This window comes from Sinohyriopsis cumingii, unplaced genomic scaffold (assembly GCF_028554795.1).
Source record: "Sinohyriopsis cumingii isolate HCF-2022 unplaced genomic scaffold, ASM2855479v2 utg002106l, whole genome shotgun sequence".
NCBI lineage: Eukaryota > Metazoa > Mollusca > Bivalvia > Unionida > Unionidae > Sinohyriopsis > Sinohyriopsis cumingii.
The window spans coordinates 1-21,286 of record NW_028316131.1 but is presented as its reverse complement, the minus strand read 5'-3'; the positions used below and the strand labels follow the sequence as shown (position 1 = coordinate 21,286).

The following is a 21,286-nucleotide window of genomic DNA, read 5'->3' as shown; positions in this document are numbered from 1 at the left end:
TTTTTCCGTTTGATTCGATTTCGTGAATGTAATCGCGTTTATTTCTTTTATTCCGTATAAACTTATAGAAAGTAGAAATATCGAGCTCTGCAGCCTTTTCAAGCTCATTAAATTGTTCTCTATCGTATATTTCTTTAGCTTTCAATAATTCTTTTGCAAACAATTTCTTCGCTTTCTTATAGTTCGCATATGATATATATTCCCAGCCTCTTGGCCTACCATTAGAAATCCATACCCTGCGTTTCAGCCGCATTTCCGTGTGAAACTTTTTTACGTTTAATAGTTTCCAGTAGGGGTTAGCATATGGGCAAAACCTCTTTATGGGAAGAAACTTAGAAGCTGCTTCATGTAAAATCTTTACCGTGTCTTGAATAATAATTTCAATATCGACGTTCGTCGCTAGTTCTGCTTTATGCATTTGCGCTAACAATTCATTGCGTGTTGCTTCCTTATATCTATTTATTTGTTCTGCTGAGGCTTTCTTCCAATTTATGGAATGAATGATATGCTCGTCAGCCATTGGTGCCTTATGTACTAAAGGTGTGACCAACTCTATTTTTACAGGAAGATGATCTGAAATGTTCAAAGGATGATCATCTATTATTTCTGCCTTAACCACTAAATCGAATTTACTTTTTTGCAATAGTATATGGTCTATCAAAGATTTTGATTTGCCATCAGTTGAGAAAAAAGTAAAATCTGGCCCTTCACAAATGGATTGACAGATATTAAATGTCTATTGCTCAGAAACTTTTCCAGAATAGTGCCTCTAGCGTTTGATGTTAAACAATTTGCTTTGGAGCTAAACAGTGAACTTAGCTGACCATTGAAGTCTCCGGCAAGTACGGGAATGCCTTCTTTGCAGAAAATATCAAACTGATCCTTTAGTTCTTCTATTGTTTCGGAGTAACTTGCAATAGGAAAATTAGTTGATGGCAAAAGTGCTCCGAAATATAAAATATTTAAGTCTATCATTACATTTTACCTCTATCCCTAAAACTCTGTCACTGCCAGCGCTCGACAAGGGATTAACGCGGAGTGATTTCCTATAAAGGATTGCTATTCCCCCGAACCCAGTATGCCTTAGCCTTTCTTCGAAATTTACTGCTAGTCTTTTGTCAGAGCGTGCGAATGATTTAAAATCTGGATGTATATTATCTAGGAAACTGAGCTGCTCCGGGAGAAGCCAATGCTCAGTAAGTACAGCAACATCTACCTCATTTAGCAAAGAATACAAGTAAGGCGACCCGTACATGACTCCTTTTACGTTCCACGTCAACAAACGAAATGTATGACTAGACATTAGTTGACTTAACGAAAAAAAGATTTTCAACACAAGTATTGCAAAGACTATATAGCAATTTACCATAATATATGTATTTTACTTACTGCTCCTTTATTTATTTACGCCAGTACTGCTGGGTGTCCTTATCACCATAATCCTCATACCATTCTCTTGCCCATACAAAATTTGGTCATAAACCTTCCTCTAAAACTTTCTCAAAGTCTAACTTATCTACCGTGATTAAAACAGTAAAAGTGTCCTTTCCTCCTTTTACTCGCCAATGCTTTAATATTTGAGAGTCAATTACTTCTACTCCTTTAATTTTAGCGTGTTTTTTAATACAGGTTCTCATCTCTTCTCTTGTTCTATCAACTGGTATTCTTGACATTAGAACTCGACGTTCATAAGAGTTCCTCATTCGTTTATGTGGTCTGCAGTTTCTGTTGGTTGTGATAACTAAAATCGGTTTGTTTACTTTACCAGTGTCCTTCAATGAGGTGCCCGGATTGTTTGCTAATGGTGACCTTCTCTCCCTATCGTTGTTCCTTGTGTGTACTCGTGCCGAGTATTTCTGATCTTGGTGATAATCACGTACACCGTTATCTTTAACTAATGTATGTTCTTCGTTGGAGGTATTGAGTATGGTGGACAGTGTTAACGTCACTCCTTCCCTTGAGTCAGTTGACTTGGCCGTATATTCCGTTTGATCCGATAAATGCTTCCGCCGTTTGATATAATCAGAGTCCAGAGCATTTATCGCTGTAGCCCTCTTTTCCGTTTGTGTTTCATTTGAATGATTGCCCATACGCACTATATCAGCTAGTAATGTCTGAGTTTCTGCCTCACATTTTGAAGTTACATTTTCTTTAGCCTTGTTATATACTTTATCACCGAGCAATTGGTGTAGAAACAGCTGGTGAGCATTTATAGTTTCCAGCTGGTTATTCTTCTCCTTGAGTGAGATTCTCAAGGCCAGGTTGTCTTGTGATAACTTCTTCTCTTCCTCTTTGCATCTTCCTAATTCTGATTGTAACCTAGTCGAGTTAACATCTCTACTGAGCAGTTCTTTACGTATCTTGTCAAGCTCAGTTTTCAATTCATTTCTAATGTCATCTTTCATTTGTTGAATACTGCTTTGTATAAAATGTTTTAGGTCTATTATCTTGTATAAGTTCTCTGTTGTTATTGAACTGTCATTTTTATCATTTGATAGTGAAGATACTGAATTGTGATCTGATAACGTTATCACCTGTTCTGGTTTTGGTTCAGATCGCTGAGACTGTTTGTTAGATCCTTTTCTTTTAGATGCTTGACTCACGCATGTACTGTTATCAATCGTACCCGTGCTCGGCTTCTGTCTCGACGCAAGGCTTTTCACTTCAGATAAGTTGTTATCTCCTGTTAAGAAATGGTATAGAATAAATATATCCTCAGCTAATCTCTCCTCTAGAGGAGCACTATCACATCTTACTGTTCTCTCAACTATACGAGTCACAGGGTAATTGACATTTTCCAATTTAGCCAGGTCGTGAAGTGATAGTCTTACATCTTTTAAACTCTGTACATCCAATTCCAAACACATCTTCTTTTTAAATTCATCTCTGTCCAGAGTTCCAAATTTCGAATCAATTTGAAGGTATATATTTTTTTCGGTCTGAGTTGCTATTAAGTCTTCTTCTAAACCGGACCTTTCATCACCACTGTAACGCTCATCTATTTCTAGGTTGTCATTCATGTTCAACGGTTTATAGTGAAGTCCGTATACAGTTGATAAATAGGTTAATACCTGTTATATATCGCACGCACTTGCACTAACGAATGTGAGCCCTCTTCTGCTAGGACAGATATGTAACAGTTGTATGTTCTGTTACCTCTCGTGCATCACTTAACTGAAATTGTTCTCATTGTTCGAATGATGAATGATATTTGGTCTAACTCAGAACTTAACTCAGAATTAACACATGGTAAAGGTACCAAAGCTAACGCATCCGCTACCATAATATTTTGAATTCGTACATATGTGATTTGCTCACTATCTACTCACTATCTACTCACTAAAAAACTAAATATATAACACATATAAGGATATAACTACTGGCACTAGGACTGAGTACACATTTACACTGGAATGAGTTAACGTGAACAACAGTTCACAAAAGCATCTCACAAATACATATAGTATTTAACAACGATACTTAATGTATTTGACATACACACACATCATGTTTCCAACATCTTGATCCGAATGCCCCAGTGTGAATTTAGATCTTATCTAGAATCTGACTGTAGATGGCAAATCTCTGACATGTATATGGCATATCGTCATATATAGTAATTATGAGTACTAAATCAGAACCTGTACGAATCACAGATCGTGTACGAATTTCAACTCCTTTTTTCGCAATAACAATCACACACAACATAAAAGAGCACTAAGTGTATATATATACATCTATCAGGATATCTCTGCCATTTATAACGTCATATACACATGAAAACTAGAATATCATGTTCAGCTTTTCATCCCTTTGCACATTGTTGATGACCAAGACAAATATGCATTCTATTTTTTTTCACACGTTACATGATTAAATGGAGTGTCACACTCACCCACTGCGTCCATTGATCCAAGAAGATCTTTCAGAATAATCCAAGAAATTCAAATCCACAAAATATAAAATATAAAATATAAATTTAGTCCAGAATATAAATATTATTCACATATAATTCACATCAGTTATGCACAGCAAAGTTAAACAAAAATGGAGCAGTAGCATTTTGATTATTGAGATGTGTAAGTATTTGGTATTATTGGTACTCATCTACATCCTTATGATTTTTCCCGATACTGGTTTATGCACTCGCTAGTACAAGAATATAACTAATTTTCTCTCACATAAGCACAGTGCCAGATTAAACCCTGTCGAGGCCAATAGGCAGTCAAAATCTTGGGGTCCCTCTCTATGACTTATGTACTTTAAGTTGTTAATGGGTACATTTCATTAAAATAGTATTTTCTCTAAGCAGTCTTTAGCGTAAAGTTTTCGTTTCTTTGATTACTTTTTCTTCTTCTATCGTTTGGAAACAATTTAAGAAAGCTTGATTGAAAGTTTCTTTTAAGACCAAAACATATTACTTTGATCCGAAGTCGATGTGCCTGCCCTGCATATTTGGTAATCCGGCACTCCATAGGCACTTGGTGGTAGTTTTGGTATGCAATCGGGTATTATGGGAGGGAAAAGTCAGATCAGCGTACATGTATACACATGTAGTAAATCAAGCAAACAGCCTATATTTCTATGCCTTTAATTTTTGGAAACAAAATCGTTAAACCAAATATGGAGTAGTCTGGTGTGTCTATAATTGTCAAAGCGGAATAGAACATGTTTTGCCATTATACAAGAGACGGTCCAATTGATAACATCAACGTGAAAAACCAATAGTATGTTTGTTGGTGGAAGGACTAATTAATATTTGAGACATATAAATTACAACCTTGGACAATTTTCCTTACCACTACACGGCTTAATATAATGTATGGGTTTATAAAAAAAGTAATGGAATGACATTTCAGATTAATTTATTATAACAGAGATGTACATGCATGCCTTCATCATAGCTGTTAGAGTTCTTGTACTAATTTGTTACGAGTTCCTAGTGGATTAATTGGTCTCCATGAAATGCTAGCGAGTCATCTTCAAACCATACTTGCGGAATAACACTGTTTTCAAATAATGAGTGAGGAACTTCAAGCTTAGGATGATTGTACAAGAAACTAAAATTAGTCTTATGATCCATTTTTGCAAATAATTACAATTAGGGGCAAACACATAATGCTTTGTAATTTAATTTGACCAGAGACGACATCAATTATTCATAGTATGTCATTTTTCATGCCTGCTTCAAATCTGGGATTACAGATTCCATCCGCTTAATAGACACTGACCGCACACGTCAAGTCACTGCAAAACATTCTTCTGTAGCAGCTCAAAATCACAAGCGTTTTTATAATCTCATATAAATAATCTTGTTATATATATATATATATATATATATATATATATATATATATATATATATATATATATATATATATATATATATATATATATATATATATATATATATATATATATATATATATATATAAGTTCACAAATAGATGAGCATAATATTTTGAAATAATTTATGGAGATGTCAAGCCGCAGTATGTTTGGAGCGTAAACCATACATATTATATCGGTGTTTTATTTGACAGCATCTTACACATCTGTCAAAGAAGACCAAACGATACTATATTACTTTCCGAATTCATATCCGGAACATGCTCCTAAATTAAGTAACTCAAGAATCATCTTGGAACAGCTAAGATTTGTGTTTGGTAAAATACCCGAAAAGTCATTATTTGCTATTGTGCAAGAAACAAAAAAGAGCGCTAACGTTGCGTACAAATGAATGTTGCAATGATTATGATGATGAAGACGATAAAAATGGTTGATATAACAAACGAATGTAGTAGTTGGTGCAGCAAACAACACGAGAAAGATGTTTTCGTTTTAATATAACGATGGCGTCCACACTCATCTGTCTTTTCTATATATATATATATATATATATATATATATATATATATATATATATATATATATATATATATATATATATATATATATATATATATATATATATATATATATATATATATATATTACGGAGCTATGGATGTTATTATCGGCGTGGTTTTGATTATGTAGCTTTTGAATGATTTTAAAATCGATCGTCGTGGTTTCACGGTGGTCCATTTACGATTTTCAACCGCAATGAAATCAACAAATAAATCGTAAAGATTATCAATACGTTAGACAAATTCACCAATCGTTGATATGAATGATCCTCTTGAAAGATAGAGTTAAAGAGCATATTTCCCCATACCAGCCTTTTTTAAGTTCGAGTTATTTATTAACACCAATGTTCCGCCACGGTCGGTGATAATGTAAAAGTCAGTGACGATCGGTGTTTTAAACAGGCAAAACTATCCACGTTACACCCGGCTGGTGATCATCGAGATCAGGCGTGTAAATATCAGAAATACCAGGACGAATACAGTTTTTGGGAATATGCCATTTCTGTTGCAGGTTACTTAGCCAACACTCTAGACGTTTGCAACACTGAACCCGGGTATCGATGTTAATGCATTCACGTAAAATAACAACTTTCATCCGCCTACCCCATCCCGACATAGTCAACGTGAGCAGATCTATGTGTATAATGTATTTCTTGGCTCAATTCAGTATGTTTTGATAAAATATTTTTCAAGTAGCTTAACCGACACAATAAGTACCAGGGTAAGAAATATAGAGACAGACGAGACGGTGCATGCAAACCTCTAGCACTCAATAACTTCTTGATTGCCATAACTTTTATTAAGGTGTAATCAGTCAAACACCACAGAGTAAGATTATGTCAGAACCTAGCAAATATGCAGTTAAAGTATCTCGTCTGTGCGGACTGTCTCAATGTTTCTATGGAAAGCTCAGCTTCAACGATCAATACATAATAAACATACAGCATGCAGCACAAATTGATGAACAAGTCCAATGCGGGTTTTGTTACAATGCTATCAAGCTGAGCCGCCAGTGTTGTGTCGTTGATGTATTTATTAAATCGCTCGGAGTTGCATGAAAATAGATTCTGCAACAGTTCCATTCCCTCGGCGATATGCTTATAATCAGTAATGATTTAAATGGGTTTTGCTTTGTGAGGGTATTTCCAGCATCGTCTGCACGTAAGCAAACAAAGTCTGGTCCAAATTAATTCGCAAAAGTATGGGTGGCTATCTCGATCTGTATATGCGCACCAATGTAATAGTCTCTGATGTGTTAGAGTCATTTCATGACTCCTATGCAAACGTAGAAGCTCGATCTAGCGTAATCGTACTATTTTACCTCACCTAATATGGTTTGGAATGCACTACTATAAAAAGTTAAATTGAGTTGAATTTTGTCGACAGATATGGATATGCATATACTTATCCGGCGCTCACTTAGTGACGGAATACCAAAGGCAAGGCATCGAGGTACACTTCAAACAACACAAAGAGTGATCTCTCTGCCCCTAACAGTCACATCTTGCATCTTTACGACAAAAAGCTCAATGAACAAGCAATGATGCATCCATCACCAATTGGTGGTTTATTGTGGACTGATCCCGCTGATGTTGACAAAACTCACATACACGATTACAACAGCAACTACGATCACGGATATTTCAATGAATTTGATTTAAAATACCATAAAGAACATCGCCACGCTCATTAATCACCAGCTAAAGCTATAAGCAAAGTTAGTGTCTGGTGATTGGTTGCCACCTGATCAATGAGCAATTATTGATAAATCATGACGTATATTTCCAAGGTTGTTTCAGTTGTCAGGACGACAATGCGGTGAAAGAACGAAATCTACTGTTGTACCTGCGAATATGAATATAAATATAATTCAGTGATTCTTTTGGAAAAGGGCTATGATGGCGGCGTATGCAAAGATTAATGCGGATTTACCCACAGCCCCCACCAACAGCACTGACAAAGATTTCTTCAAACTCTCGACAAATTTCGTATTTGGCAAACCGATGGAGAATTTACGAAAACGGATTCGAGTCGACCTTGTTTGTGACAGTGAACAAGATAAGCTATGAAAACGTATTGCTGATATGTCCTTTAAATCCTGAAAGATAATTGATTGTGGACTTATATCCGTTCATAGTCAGCAGCAAAACTCAAGTGGGCAAAACTACTCTCTCTCTCTCTCTCTCTTGGTTCAGCAGCAAATGACTTGTCAATGCTGTTCATGAATGAGTTTTATTACGACAAGATGAAACCATTTTACCAATATCGTATCAACATGCATATTACCAGCATCAACTGCTGTTGACGCATATAACCACCGTTGATGTGCATTTGGAAATCGCATCATGCACGGTTGGGAGCCAGTTTGACAGCAGCAATTGTCTGAAAAACATGTGTTGCTTAGTTTTCCTAATATAGAGTTTGTTGGCAAAGTCAAATGCGAATGCTAGAGGCAACTAATCGAAGAATATGTTTGACGTTGACCTAAAATGGATTAAGTTGTAGTTAGACAGCAAAGCGGTTTCACTGGTGGTTCTAAAGGCCTTGGCAAGAGGATTAAAATGGCGAAAAGACATCCCATCGTTATTTTTCAGCAGGATCTAAAGTATGATATGTATGTGGAATGTCTTCGAAAATGATGTAAATGCACACAGGCAGCTAAAATCATCTAGTCTCGGAAACTAGCATGAGTGTATGTCTATGTAACTAGGTGAGTTAGTCCCCGATTAACAGTACACAATGAATATTTCCCGATGGAATTACGACATATTTGTTTGGTCATTATGCGTCTGCATATCAACTTGTGATTCATTGATGCACTCGTGCATTGATACATTAACGTAAGAAAATGTTTCATGGTGGTAATACATCATCGGCTGGAAGGGCTTTCAATTTATCTTGCACAAATGCTCTGCTTGGTTTTGGTCTAACAGAAGAAGACCTTATAATTGTCCTGGTACATAGTTAATACCGAACAAAACTATTTACTATTATATATAACCGTGGTGCTTATAAAATTATATTTTGATTAATAGTTGCTCTGTACAATTGCAGCTAAATCGGATTACATTTGTAGTTGTATTATTCAATGATGTCATGATTAATGGAAGTCGTACTACCGATTTACCATTAGGTCAAAAAATAATACTTGCCAAACGGATTTCCGAATAGCCGCTCTTCAAGGGTGAGATAAAATAATTCCACCATAGCATGGTTACTATGTATTTTGCATGGCAAACAAGAACGCTCACATGATGTTTTCTTAATAACGCAGTAGCATATCCGATACATTCTTTCCCTGTATCGTCACATAATTATCGTCGCCTTGTAAAATGTACGCGGCATAGATACGTTCGAGTGCATCAGCGACACTCACATAATCTTTGTATCGTCTTGAAAAAGAATGATCAGTTAACGCACACCTGTATGTGTGTAGACGACAGTTGTCGTTTGCATCCTAGTCGTTCATGTACAAGATGATGTGGAAGAAATAAGAGATCACTACGATGAGCATCCGGTATCTGGACATAGGTCAGTTTTGTTTTGGCACTGATAGGTAAATTTGCTACGTGACATGTTTGACCAACCTATAGGTGACCTTTGCCGCGCTTGCAAAGTTTACAGCGAATGGTTCACCTCTCAATTAACTCAGGACTGTAATACATTTTGGATATAATCCACTCATTAACAATTATAGTAACGTGGTTTACCTTCAATGGTAGAGTTAAACAGGTTATGTCCCTTATCTTGTTTTTCTACAGGAAGGTTTTAGGGTGCCAGCGAAACTGCGGTGAAGGAAATATAAGTTGGATGAAAGAAAGAAGTGTAAGAAGAGAAGGACAAGATTTCGGATGCAGATAAGTATTAATACCAGCAACAACAATAAAACGGTGCCTCTCTTAGAAACAGATTGTGGACTTTCGAATGGTGAGTTATTATTTTAAATGATAGGCGAAATACTATGTAAATTTTACTTAGCAGAGACTGAGAACTTGGTATTGAATATATTTATTAAATATACTCTTTATATTTTGAAGAGTCTTGAGGAGGCATTTGTGTTTACAGTGTCAACTTAATCAGAACTGCGGCTCGAAAGTTTTTAACACACACATTCCTGCCTATTATCCAAAATGCTGTAGCAGGTTCATGACAGTATGCTTGTATTATATGCAGTAATTGCATTATTCAATGGCATCACCAAATGGAAATTCATTGTCCTCGAGTTCTCTGCACTTACAAATGCACCAAATCTCAGCGACATATTTCCACACTCATTTCACGCAATAATGATTAGTCCTGCTTGATCAGGAAAAACCCATTAAATATCATTTTACAATTACTGAAACGAGATTGTGCCCTCAGCTGATGACCAAGCCTATTAAAGTGTACTCAAGGATTTAAAGAAAGGAAATTATCAGGATGCCAAACTTGCCACGTGAGTATAAGTCACAGTTGCAAACACCTCCTTACTTTAAGGAATCAATGCCTGAGATAATCTTCACAAGTCCTGTGCATATCGTTCTTTTCTGTCCGGACAACTTGAATAAGAACATGGCAAAATTACCATCAGAGACACGTGATGAATACATGGAGAATAAATGGACCAATATAGTGCTAAGGGAATTTACTAAAAAGGAGCATTGCGTTGGTGAGCGGTGGAATCATTTTGTAAAAAGGTTAAAAGTATTTAAAGAAGGACAAAGTTAGGAAGGTGAAAATGTATGGAGGAAATATATGATGCCTTAACGAGTATAAACAAGAATTGAGAAGATAACATGCATATGAGAAACAACAACAAGGTGTATTTCAAAATGAACGACACCGTGCATATGAGGAACAACCACAAAGATGGCAAGAATGTATAGAACCTTTAAGAGAACAGTTAACAGCAACATTTTGCAACAAAAAGCACACTCTAAACATCCGTACGATCCTACCCAAAACTCAAAGAATTTAATAGGGTCGTGAAAGCAACAAACAACAGAAGGAAGAGGTGTTTGTAGATTGTGTGACCTCAACGACATTGTGGACCAAATGGAACCAAATGTGGGATCAGTTCGCGCTGTCAGCAATGCAACAGGCTGAGGCCACATTATGAGACATTAATGAGGCCTCATCGATTTCTCAAGGATCGTTCACTTAGAACAGCATGGACCAAAATAGCATGATACTTACTGAAGACGTTGATGACGTATATTACGATACCGGTGATAATTATGAAGTGACTTTACCTGCAATCTATGCAGCGATGAAACGTGTTGTTGTAGAAGACCTCAAACGTTTCCTCAATGATTACAATCTCATTACTACAGCCATCATTTATTGTGACTTTATCCACAGCTGGTGTTGCTGGTGAATCAGGTACAATCGAAATTGCATTCATCACATCCGTTTGGTGGTCATCGTGCGAAAATAAAATTGTGTTTTCATCAAAGACACCAACTTAAATGCTATTGTAATCCATCCATGCAACGAAGAAATTCGTTGACGAATTAAATTTTTGATCGAAAAGGAGCCTACAACTTAGATAAGAGAACATGACCCCACGCTAATTTCAGTCATTTCAATCAATTCAGAACGATCTGCGGCTGATATTAAATGGTCGTCAATAAGATCCGTTTTAGATTGGCCTGACTCCATTTTAGATGATAAACTAATTATAAACATGGGCTATCATATCACGCCTGACATTTTCAGGATTACATCAACAATTCAAATCATTTAATACCTGTATCAATGATGCTATAAGGAGCAGTTATGAAATCGGATCTGAAAAGACGGACATAGCATACTATTTGTGTTTCCACAAACTCTGCAACTAGTTCTTTTAATATCAATTACTCCTGAGTTGCATGTGTAAATTCCATGTCAGAACAATCGTTTCTCGCATATTCGTTTTACACTCGTTGATCAAGACGGCACATTGTTCATCTTCGTAGTAAAATATTGACCACGGAACAATATTGATCTGCATGCGATTTAATTTAATGATAATCTTAAGATCACGTATAATATCAGTGTGCGCGTTATTAACGTGTGAAAGCCCATTTTCCAGATATATTGCAACACTAGCCTTAGTGATGTTTATCGTGCATTGATTCCATGGGTATCAAACGTGCTCTCGGATTTGTCATTGCGCGCTGCGCCAATTGCTAAACAAATTACAATGCGAGTCGTTGATAGTTCAAAACATGTGATCGCGGATCGGTTGAAAAATCTGGGATAGCGAGCGGTTTAATTAATTTGAAATCTACTACAGAGATTAGTGACTAATGCGTCATCAAAAACGGCTGAACCTAATTCGATTACATTGCCATCTACATAAAAAATACCGGTTGAGGCTGGTAAACCTACTGACGAAGCCTCTCAAAAATAAATAACAATAGGGAGCAGAATTGAGTGGCAAGCACCTAGGTATTTGACAAAATCGAAAATATATAAACAATGCCTCAATTCAACTATTGTTTTGATACCGCATTGGACATGTATGTGCCGGTGTTGATGGATCAAAAGCCAACTTTTTCAGCAGTATTCATACCAGCTACGTTTCCTAATCAATTAAAAGTATAATTAAAAGTCCATGAGACATCTAGTTTTTTTCTATCATTGGAAAACCTATTCATCACAACATTGCTGGTGATGATTGTTACCATATTTGGATTTTTTTAGAATGGCAGTTTGGTTATGTTCAACAGTGCGCGTTATTCAAATGATGAAAAAATAGTCGAATCAGTTCTTGATAACCATGACATTTCAGGAAGAATATTGGACTCGCGAGATACAGCAATGATTATGCGATATAAGCTAATTCATCTATGATCATCATCATGATAATGTAGTATTTAATTAGGCGACCTCGACAACGTAATAATGACCCGGCTACCAAATGCTGTAATTACATTTACATCATATCACAAATTGTTGACCCATGAAGGAGAAATAATAAACAACAAATGTTCAAATTTTTAAAACTGTTTTATTGGTTTTGATAAACATAGATCTTCCATCAGGGTCAAGTATGCTAGATTTGCATGCAAGTATTGTTTGCCCACAGCCTTAGCAACCTCAATTTAAGTTTTCATAGGCGTAACATACATATCAGTCTCTGATTCCCACGTCCCCGTGTTCACTGAGTGCAGGAAGCTTCTTCGCTATAGAGCCTTTGTATTAGAGAGCATTATATTACATTTCCGCGTTAGACATTTGTAATTTACCAGATTGATCTTGAAAAATCACAAGATCGCATAAGTATAGGTTGGTAATAACAGCACTACTGTTAAACACTGTCACTTTGCTGTAAAACCTGTTTGGATGCGCAATACCATATCTAATTGAGTAACGTCCGGTAATGGTATTAAACAGTTCGCACAATATTAAACATACTCTAATTCTAGATCATAACCTATTAACCAATGAAGAATAAAACTGATAATTATTTTAATATCAAATGGTCGAATTTTTTGTTACTTTAAATGCATTTGATATAACTAAATCACATATCTTAACGACACTCTAGTCCCGATCGTATGTATCTATCATATTCGGTTAATACAGATGGAGGGGTAAAGTAACAGCATCTGTAAATAATCAGCCTGATGCATGATTACTAATATGGACGAACCATGACTAAGTTTTTTCAAATATTTCATATTTACGAAAGTAATGTCATTCGTAGCTAAATATAAAATTCATTTCTGCTTAAGATTAATTTTACCACTCCATACAAATAATGGATTCTGACCGCGATAATAATGTTGCTCCCTTGAATAAGGGAGTGTTAAGCCAATTGACAGCGGATGCTGACAGTGATGGTGATCTTGTTCCATCTGTCGACGAATATCTGAGTCATGGTTGTGTTATTAAATCCTCGTATGCACTGAAATATAACCGATTCAGATATAAACTAATAGATGGGACGAACCTAAAGAGCGAATACCAAGCAGAGGTCAGTTTGGTATTCTAACATTATCACGCTCAAATCCACCATTGTCTGGCGCACTCATGGATTGTCTCTACAAAGACGAAACGGAATTCACTGCATTATCCACCATGGATACCTTCTCCAACGAATATGTAAAACCAATTTTAGCTCATTTCATGAAGTCAACGCTTATCGTGTATCTAGGCAAATAGTTGCTCAACAAAGTTTCAAAGGCGCATCAATGCGTGTATTCAAAGCGGTACATGGAGCGCGCAGTGGGCAGACAGTTACGCAAATGAAATTTGAAAAATTAGGAGTATCTGAAGTTTCTCTACGATTACACTTTTATCACGAGCCATTCAAAGGCATTTTACTGGAACATTTTACAAGCAACCAAATCGTACGTGTATATCGCAAGTTGGTGTCGTTCATGGGCCTTGCCAAAGCGTTGACATCGTTTTTCCAAGAAGACTTCATTCATTTGTACCCGATTTATTACTTTTTGCTAGAACACCTAGACCTAAACAATCTATGATCAATATGCACTTCATGCATGTGCAACTGAGGTGACCAGTGGTTGTATTGCCTACTCATGCTCCTATGCAGATGTATAAATGTACGTGTATCTGTTAATATACTGTTGTTGGAGGGCGGAAGTAGTCGAAGTGGGGTATTAATTGTGATATGGAAGTTCCGTATTTATTTATGTTGTAACTAAAAAAGCATGAATACAAATGGGGTTTTATCATTAATTTGTGGTTGGCCTTGGCCCAAAGCAGCTTGCAACACTACAAGTGCAATATGTACGAGTGCGAGATCGCATTAATGACATCACAGTTGTCCAGGCCGCTATGAAACTAATACAAAAAAGGTAGAATCATTACATTTCTTTAGTCAGTTGCAGCATTATTGGTGACTGAGGCTTCTGTGGTTCCAAACTTGGCTGCATTAGTAGCAATTGGAAATGCAGCCGGGATGACTTTATGAAGGCGTTTAGTAAAGCATCGGCGACTTTTCTGGAGGCCGCATAGGGTCTCAAACATACGAAAAGCTCATCGAATACCCTGGACGATTCTATATATAGCCTCAAGCAGAGGTCTTAAATTACCCGGTACAACTTGCAATAAACCAAATGTCAATTAACTAATCTCGATTTAGTAGCTATGAAATAGTCAATCAAGCATATATCCCGAATGGTTTCGGAGCCACAGACTCTCAGGCGATGGTCCCCCGCAAGTGGGAAACCAGGATTATTAACCTGGATTCATTAACCGCACCTGTCGTTCTTTGGGTCGCATATGTTGAAACGCCTTGAGAAATTTTGTATTTTTGCTCGTTTGTGGTTGCTCCACCACTTGAAGTTGATTATTTACTCCGAGGTGGTGGAGGGCGACAATTGATTTATTCGACTCTGTCGTTGTAAACTCGGCGGAAAGGCCAATATGTTGAAGTCTTTCTTGTTCATGCACTGCGTACACTTGTGCATTCGCAAACGCTGTGTGCTTGTTAGGTTTACCTCGTCACTTAGAAAATACAACTGAGAGTACATCAAATGACTATTACTAATATTTAGTACATCTGTGTACATTTTAGATGCTTATTCGCGCTTGTTGAGTTATGGTCGGCTGCATAGTCATTTTGACATTCTGTACAGAATATTTCCAGATAAAAGAGTATGTTTAAAAAGAGGCAGCTGCACGTGTAATAACGCAACCCTAGCTAATATGGCCATTTCGAATTACTTACCAATGCCACATGAATAAATAAATGTATTTGAGACATTGCGCTCAACCACATGGGATTTCAAATTGTTGTAGTCCTTCTGGACAACTTGAATGGCGATGTTTTCCATGTGTTTTGAAGTCAACTTTGATCATAAAACATATTTAGAGATTTTCATCCGTGTGCAAGAATACTGTATGCATTGCACAATATGCATTTATAACATTAAGCTCATATGTAAGTGTCACTCTCAAAAGAACTGTACTATAATGTAACAGATCGTGTGATAAAAATAGACTCTCATCTACTATTATATGCTGGTTTAGATCCATGTTCCCAATAAAGTCCTGTTGTATATTGTACATTTAAATCCTCTCTTTATCAATGATTGAAGGCGAACAGCAATGTTCAATCATGAGAAGTAATAATTTTCCAAATGTCATTCTTGCGGAGTGTTTTTTTAATAATCATATTCGATCCGACTAATCGTTTTTGAACATATGTAAGTAGAAAGCTTTATAAAATCAGACAAAAATATTTGCTTAAGCTAACCATTTTTCTCCGATAAATTCCTGATTTCCTTGAAATTTGTCAATCAATTAATTAAATAAATACCATCAATGGTCTGGCGCACGTTAAAAAGTTATGAATACTAGGCATGTGTACGGTTTGCAGTGATATTAAATGTGAAATGATCAAGTAGTTGTAGATGTACATACCTCCTTTTTAAATGAAGTTGTATGCATTACCAATAAATGGGTACTTTTTACGAACTCTGTGTTTCATTTGCACTTGTAATACATGCATAATTCCTTTCTTTTGGTTCAGTAGCATTAAATTCACTTATTTCAGCAATTGTTTTACTATTTTTCGTTAAATTCTCAGATATTCATTATGATTTGTCTTCATCGCTTCTATTCTTCACCTAATTTTGTGAACATATGATATTTTAAGTACATGTGAAAATTTATAGTACCTGGGTTCCAGTTTCAGGCTTGCTCAATATGAATATGTGAGAAAGCTTGCCAGTAGCTTTCCGTAGGTCGGTGATTTTTCCGAGGTTTTCCCGGCTCTTTCCCCATTAGTTATATAGGACGTCATATATAGCCTATCGTGTACTGAAAAATGCCTTTAAACCCCACAATAACAACAACAAAGCAAAATTACGGATTATGTGTTCGCAAATATGGTTTAGTGCTTCGTTCGATTTGATAACAGAATATTCAGATGCATCTCTAATGAGACGATGATATCATAGCATTCTTGGTTGTTTTTTTGTATGTCTCAACAAGATCAATGCCATGTTTTGAAAAGGCTGGAAAAATACCTCTCAGTTCAAACAATATGATCTTGGATTATCATGTCGTGGAACACTACTTGCAGCTTGAATATTATGTTTAACATGTTTGTTTTGTTTAGTTTGTGTTGTGCCTTCGTAGTTCTATGTTGCACGATTGTCTCTGATAGGCAGAGACAGCACGACTGATAAGCCATATGGATAAGTAAAGATCATCACGCCTCCTTGTTTTTTTAAACGATTGTGTATTTTTACCTGTCCAATGTACAATTTGGATCATCACGCCTCCTTGTTTTTTTAACGATTGTGTATTTTTAATTGTCCAATGTACAATTTGAATGAAATTCAAAACAAGTTAAAATGTATCCAGTTGATTGTATGTACTAAGGTTGTATTAATGATGTCAGCACAAACTTTATAGTAACTGGTCTTAGTATGTGATACTGAAATGGAGGCTGAATTCATATTAAATGCATGATCAGCCAAATACGATAAATTGAGTGTTTAGTAAAATATTGTAACACAATGCAAATGAATAGAAAGATCTTACTCTTTGTTATTTTCATCGTCCGACGGCATATAATATATACATTTTCTCATGTTGATGTTTTCTTTGATCCATTTCCACCAGGCTTCATTCTTTAAAGAGAACACAATTCAAATTAGTCAATGAAAAATGAATAATAAATGTTTCATGATGGCACATTCGTTTATGACATATAAAATTACGTATTTGAAAATGAAAATAGAATGGCATACTAATACTTCCTGACAAGCAGCAACATATCTGTGATTCATAACAAATTTGGATTGTGAAAACAATTCCGAATGAAAGCATCTAGTTACTGAAACCATACCACTGCCAATGAGGCACGCAAATCCTTAATCTTTATCTTATCTTACCCTATTTGTATCTACTGAAAACAATTTCGCATCTTGGTGAAACGTTTGGTAAGTTTGTCGGAAATGTTTGCAAATTTCAAGAAGAGGAAAATTTTGCGTAAAACACTCCTTCATGAAAGCATGAAAATGCATTCAATAACTTCTCATGCAAAAGACAAGCGTAAAGAGAAACATTTTCAGAGAAGATTAGCTAGGCTTATGCAGTAATATGGGATGTAATCCCAACGTTCGTTTCAAATTCATTGTGATTCCACTATACAAAAACGGGAGGCCATCACGGTGTACATTTGAGTTAAATGCAAAAACAAAAAGTGAAGCATTTTATAAACATATGATATAATAATAGTGTGTGTATTAGTATGTTGACTCATCACAAAACTCTTTTGTTAGTCATTCTACTACATTTTGACGTCTGATTTATGTACAAATGCAATAGCAGTTAGCATTAAATCTGGATAGGTTTATGTTGAAACAGTTTTAACGCTATTTTCTGCATATATTATAAAAACTGTTTCGTAAAGATTTTTTAGCTTTCGTATCTTCATCTATACGCGATCGCATATCAGAATTATTTTCTTTATACTGCAAGGCCACTAGGCAAGGATTCTCTGTGTTCATGTGGATCAAAAAATGTCAGAAAATTATGTAAATGTCGTCCCACCAATAGTAAAAGAAACGAGATTTGATGGCAGAATGCCATCGGTTGTATACGTAAAAGGTATCGAAACAATTACATCCTCGGTCAAATTTATTCACACACTTTTAAGCAATATTCAGAACAGGTTATTGAGTGGATTTGGATATTTTACTATCTACAGCTTATCTACAGCCATATTTGATTTTTTGACTGGCATAATAAAAAAAACTTTAAAACCATTCATGCAAGAATATTTTTTGTTAAATTAGATTATATTTATCTGTTTTTGATTAAAAAATCATTTAAAATAATCTCCATTAAAGTAAGTTAATACTGTTCAGATAAATTATTGCCATACAGCAAATTGACAAACCGGATAGAGTAATGCCACAACATATTTCATCAATACTTAATTTAGTAGCGAAAATAAAATTTGTAAGAAAGCTAAACACATTTACAAACAACGCTCTAGGATGAATATAATGTTTAAACTATACCAGACGCTTAAAAATAGTATTCTTATGTACATTGTAAAGAAAATAACCGTATTAGTGTTGCTTATGCTTATAGCGATTGTATGCACTGTACTATTTTTCTTTTCTGAAAACAACACACAATTTGCCTATCTGTAAGACCTTCCTGATACGAAACCTAAAATGATATTTGAAGCTTTTAAGTTTCAGCTCCGAAATAAAACACGATTTAACTTTTTTTCCAGTATAGATACAACAATCATAGGATCGTCGTCTTTACTCTATTCCAGTCAGAAATTGTTGTTACCTTAAGTCATCATGCACCAAAAACGGTAAAAGGAAATGTAACTGGAATTCAATGTTTGGTTTAACGTTTAATTTAGTAAAAATATATATTGAGCCATATTTTAGTTGAACTGCACTCTAATGACTACAAATCTGATCACAATGCAACAAATTAGTATTAGATCCTTTAATGCTTTAATATCAATAAATCCATACAGCTTAATCTTTGCAGTATTTTTTTTTAAAACCTAGATTTCAAGCCTCTTTTATATTCTAATTATATTAATATATTTTAAGTACAAAGAATATTCCAGATTGTATTTATTAATATGCCTACAACAGAAGCAGCCGCTTTTTGTGATTGAAGCTTGTACTTCGTGCTCCTGCTCGTGATCATCTTCGATATCCCGCCTGTATTATATTCTCTGGAGCTTAGCACTGATCCCATGGTCCTGAGGTATGATCTCTTCCCTTTCCTGTATGGTTATCTTGGACAAAATAAAAACCAGAGGTGATAGATAGTGATTAGGTCTTGACAAAAAGTGACTATAGGTAAATAATATTGATATCAAACATGAAATAGGACGTTTTGATGTAAGCGAAATATTAACATTCAAACTCAGACACACTCGATGAATTTTCGTGCAGTCAGATATAATACATGTATTCAATTCAATTTGAAGATTTGGGAGATTCGTGAAAAACTATCAAATGTAATATTTAAGGATTTAATTATTAGTATTGAATTTTTATATAATATTCCAATTCAGATCTTTAATATACAGCTCGTTTCATATTTGCTTCCTTTCTTGTACATCATCATCGTGGCAAGAGGATTCTAATATATCATGCATCCATCAAATCACATCTACCCCTTAATCCACCGCTGCCTGTCTTTTAATCACTTGGTAAGCCTAACATTTTGTCATTTGTAGGTTACATGTGCAAATGTAATGAATGTATTAGCCCTGAACGTTCTGATTAAAAATCAGGTCTTTCTATAAAATGTTTCTGCTATCTATCCATTTAAGTATTTCTCTGAATTTATTTCGTACAGTAATATCAGATGAAATAGCCATATGTTTTAAAGCAAGAGCAATTTAGTACTGAGCTTTGCCTCTGGCAGCTAATTCTTAAAAACAGTACTGTTTTAATTGAAAAGAGTGGTTTTCACGAATCCTTCCAAACCCACATGAATGTGTTATTTTTGTTTTCAAATTAGTATTATAATTGATATGGATAGCTGTTATGGTATGTACATCGTTAAACAGTATTTGCTAAACTGCCAGAAATAGTACGTTCAAATCACGTGTTTCTAGGTGGATAATAAAAAGCTTAAAAAAACTGAAACTATTTCCGGTAGCCCAAATGTCTTATTCTATCTTCAGACTAGTGTTTCTTCACATGTAGTTCAATCACACAGAGATAAATATAGTTGGCATCAGATTTTGTAGAGTAGTATTCCAACAAAAATGACATTTATTGAAAAACTAGAAAAATTATAATTTAATGTAGCAACAAAATGTAATAGATGTTATTCAACAAATACATGATTGCGTAAAATTACTCCACTATAAATAGATTGTGTACGTAATGTCAAGTCTCAGTTAATTACACCTAGAATCCACGCTGAAAGCAAATTAGCCGACACATGTGTAATATCTGATTGATGACATACGAAACAAAACGTTTAATATCATGAAGCTTATTATAATATAGATTAGATTGTTTTAAATTCTTACTATGGAGTGTTGAATACAAGTCTGCTGGTAAATGCATACATTGGCGTGCCTGCAGCCACCAACCACTATACCCAATACACCCTGAGCAAAAAAATGCACTAAAAACAGTATGATACAAGGCCGTTCATTAACACATTTATTGGTAGCAGGCAATCTTTAATTTGTAGTCAATTAATAAACACTAGTCAGCGAAAACGTATGAAACATCAGTGAATGTTAAATGCTTATTTCGTCGCAGCTGGCATAAACTGGTTGATGACCTGTGGTAAACCTCGGAGGTGTCGGTTGGTGGCTGTTCTCCGTCGAGGTGTTTGGCATTTGGTAACCCCTTAATATAGACAGTTAACCTTCTGGATTTAGAGTGGAGAGTAAGTTAGGTTATTAGACCAACAGACAC

At 35.4% G+C, this 21,286-nt stretch overlaps 1 protein-coding gene across 1 annotated transcript in view; it reads right to left on the bottom strand.

The window, feature by feature from the left end:
• LOC149771136 (transient receptor potential cation channel subfamily M member-like 2) overlaps window positions 1-19,598 on the bottom strand; it is a 36,176-nt gene extending 16,578 nt beyond the window's left edge. Inside the window, exons 1-2 of the mRNA XM_089948810.1 lie at window positions 19,485-19,598; window positions 17,400-17,488 (exon numbers count right to left, since the gene is read on the bottom strand). Of these exons, the coding sequence (XP_089804936.1) occupies window positions 17,400-17,488; window positions 19,485-19,595 (200 nt within the window). The 5' untranslated portion in view covers window positions 19,596-19,598. The remainder of the gene's footprint in view (window positions 1-17,399; window positions 17,489-19,484) is intronic.
• Window positions 19,599-21,286: the final 1,688 nt, after the last annotated feature.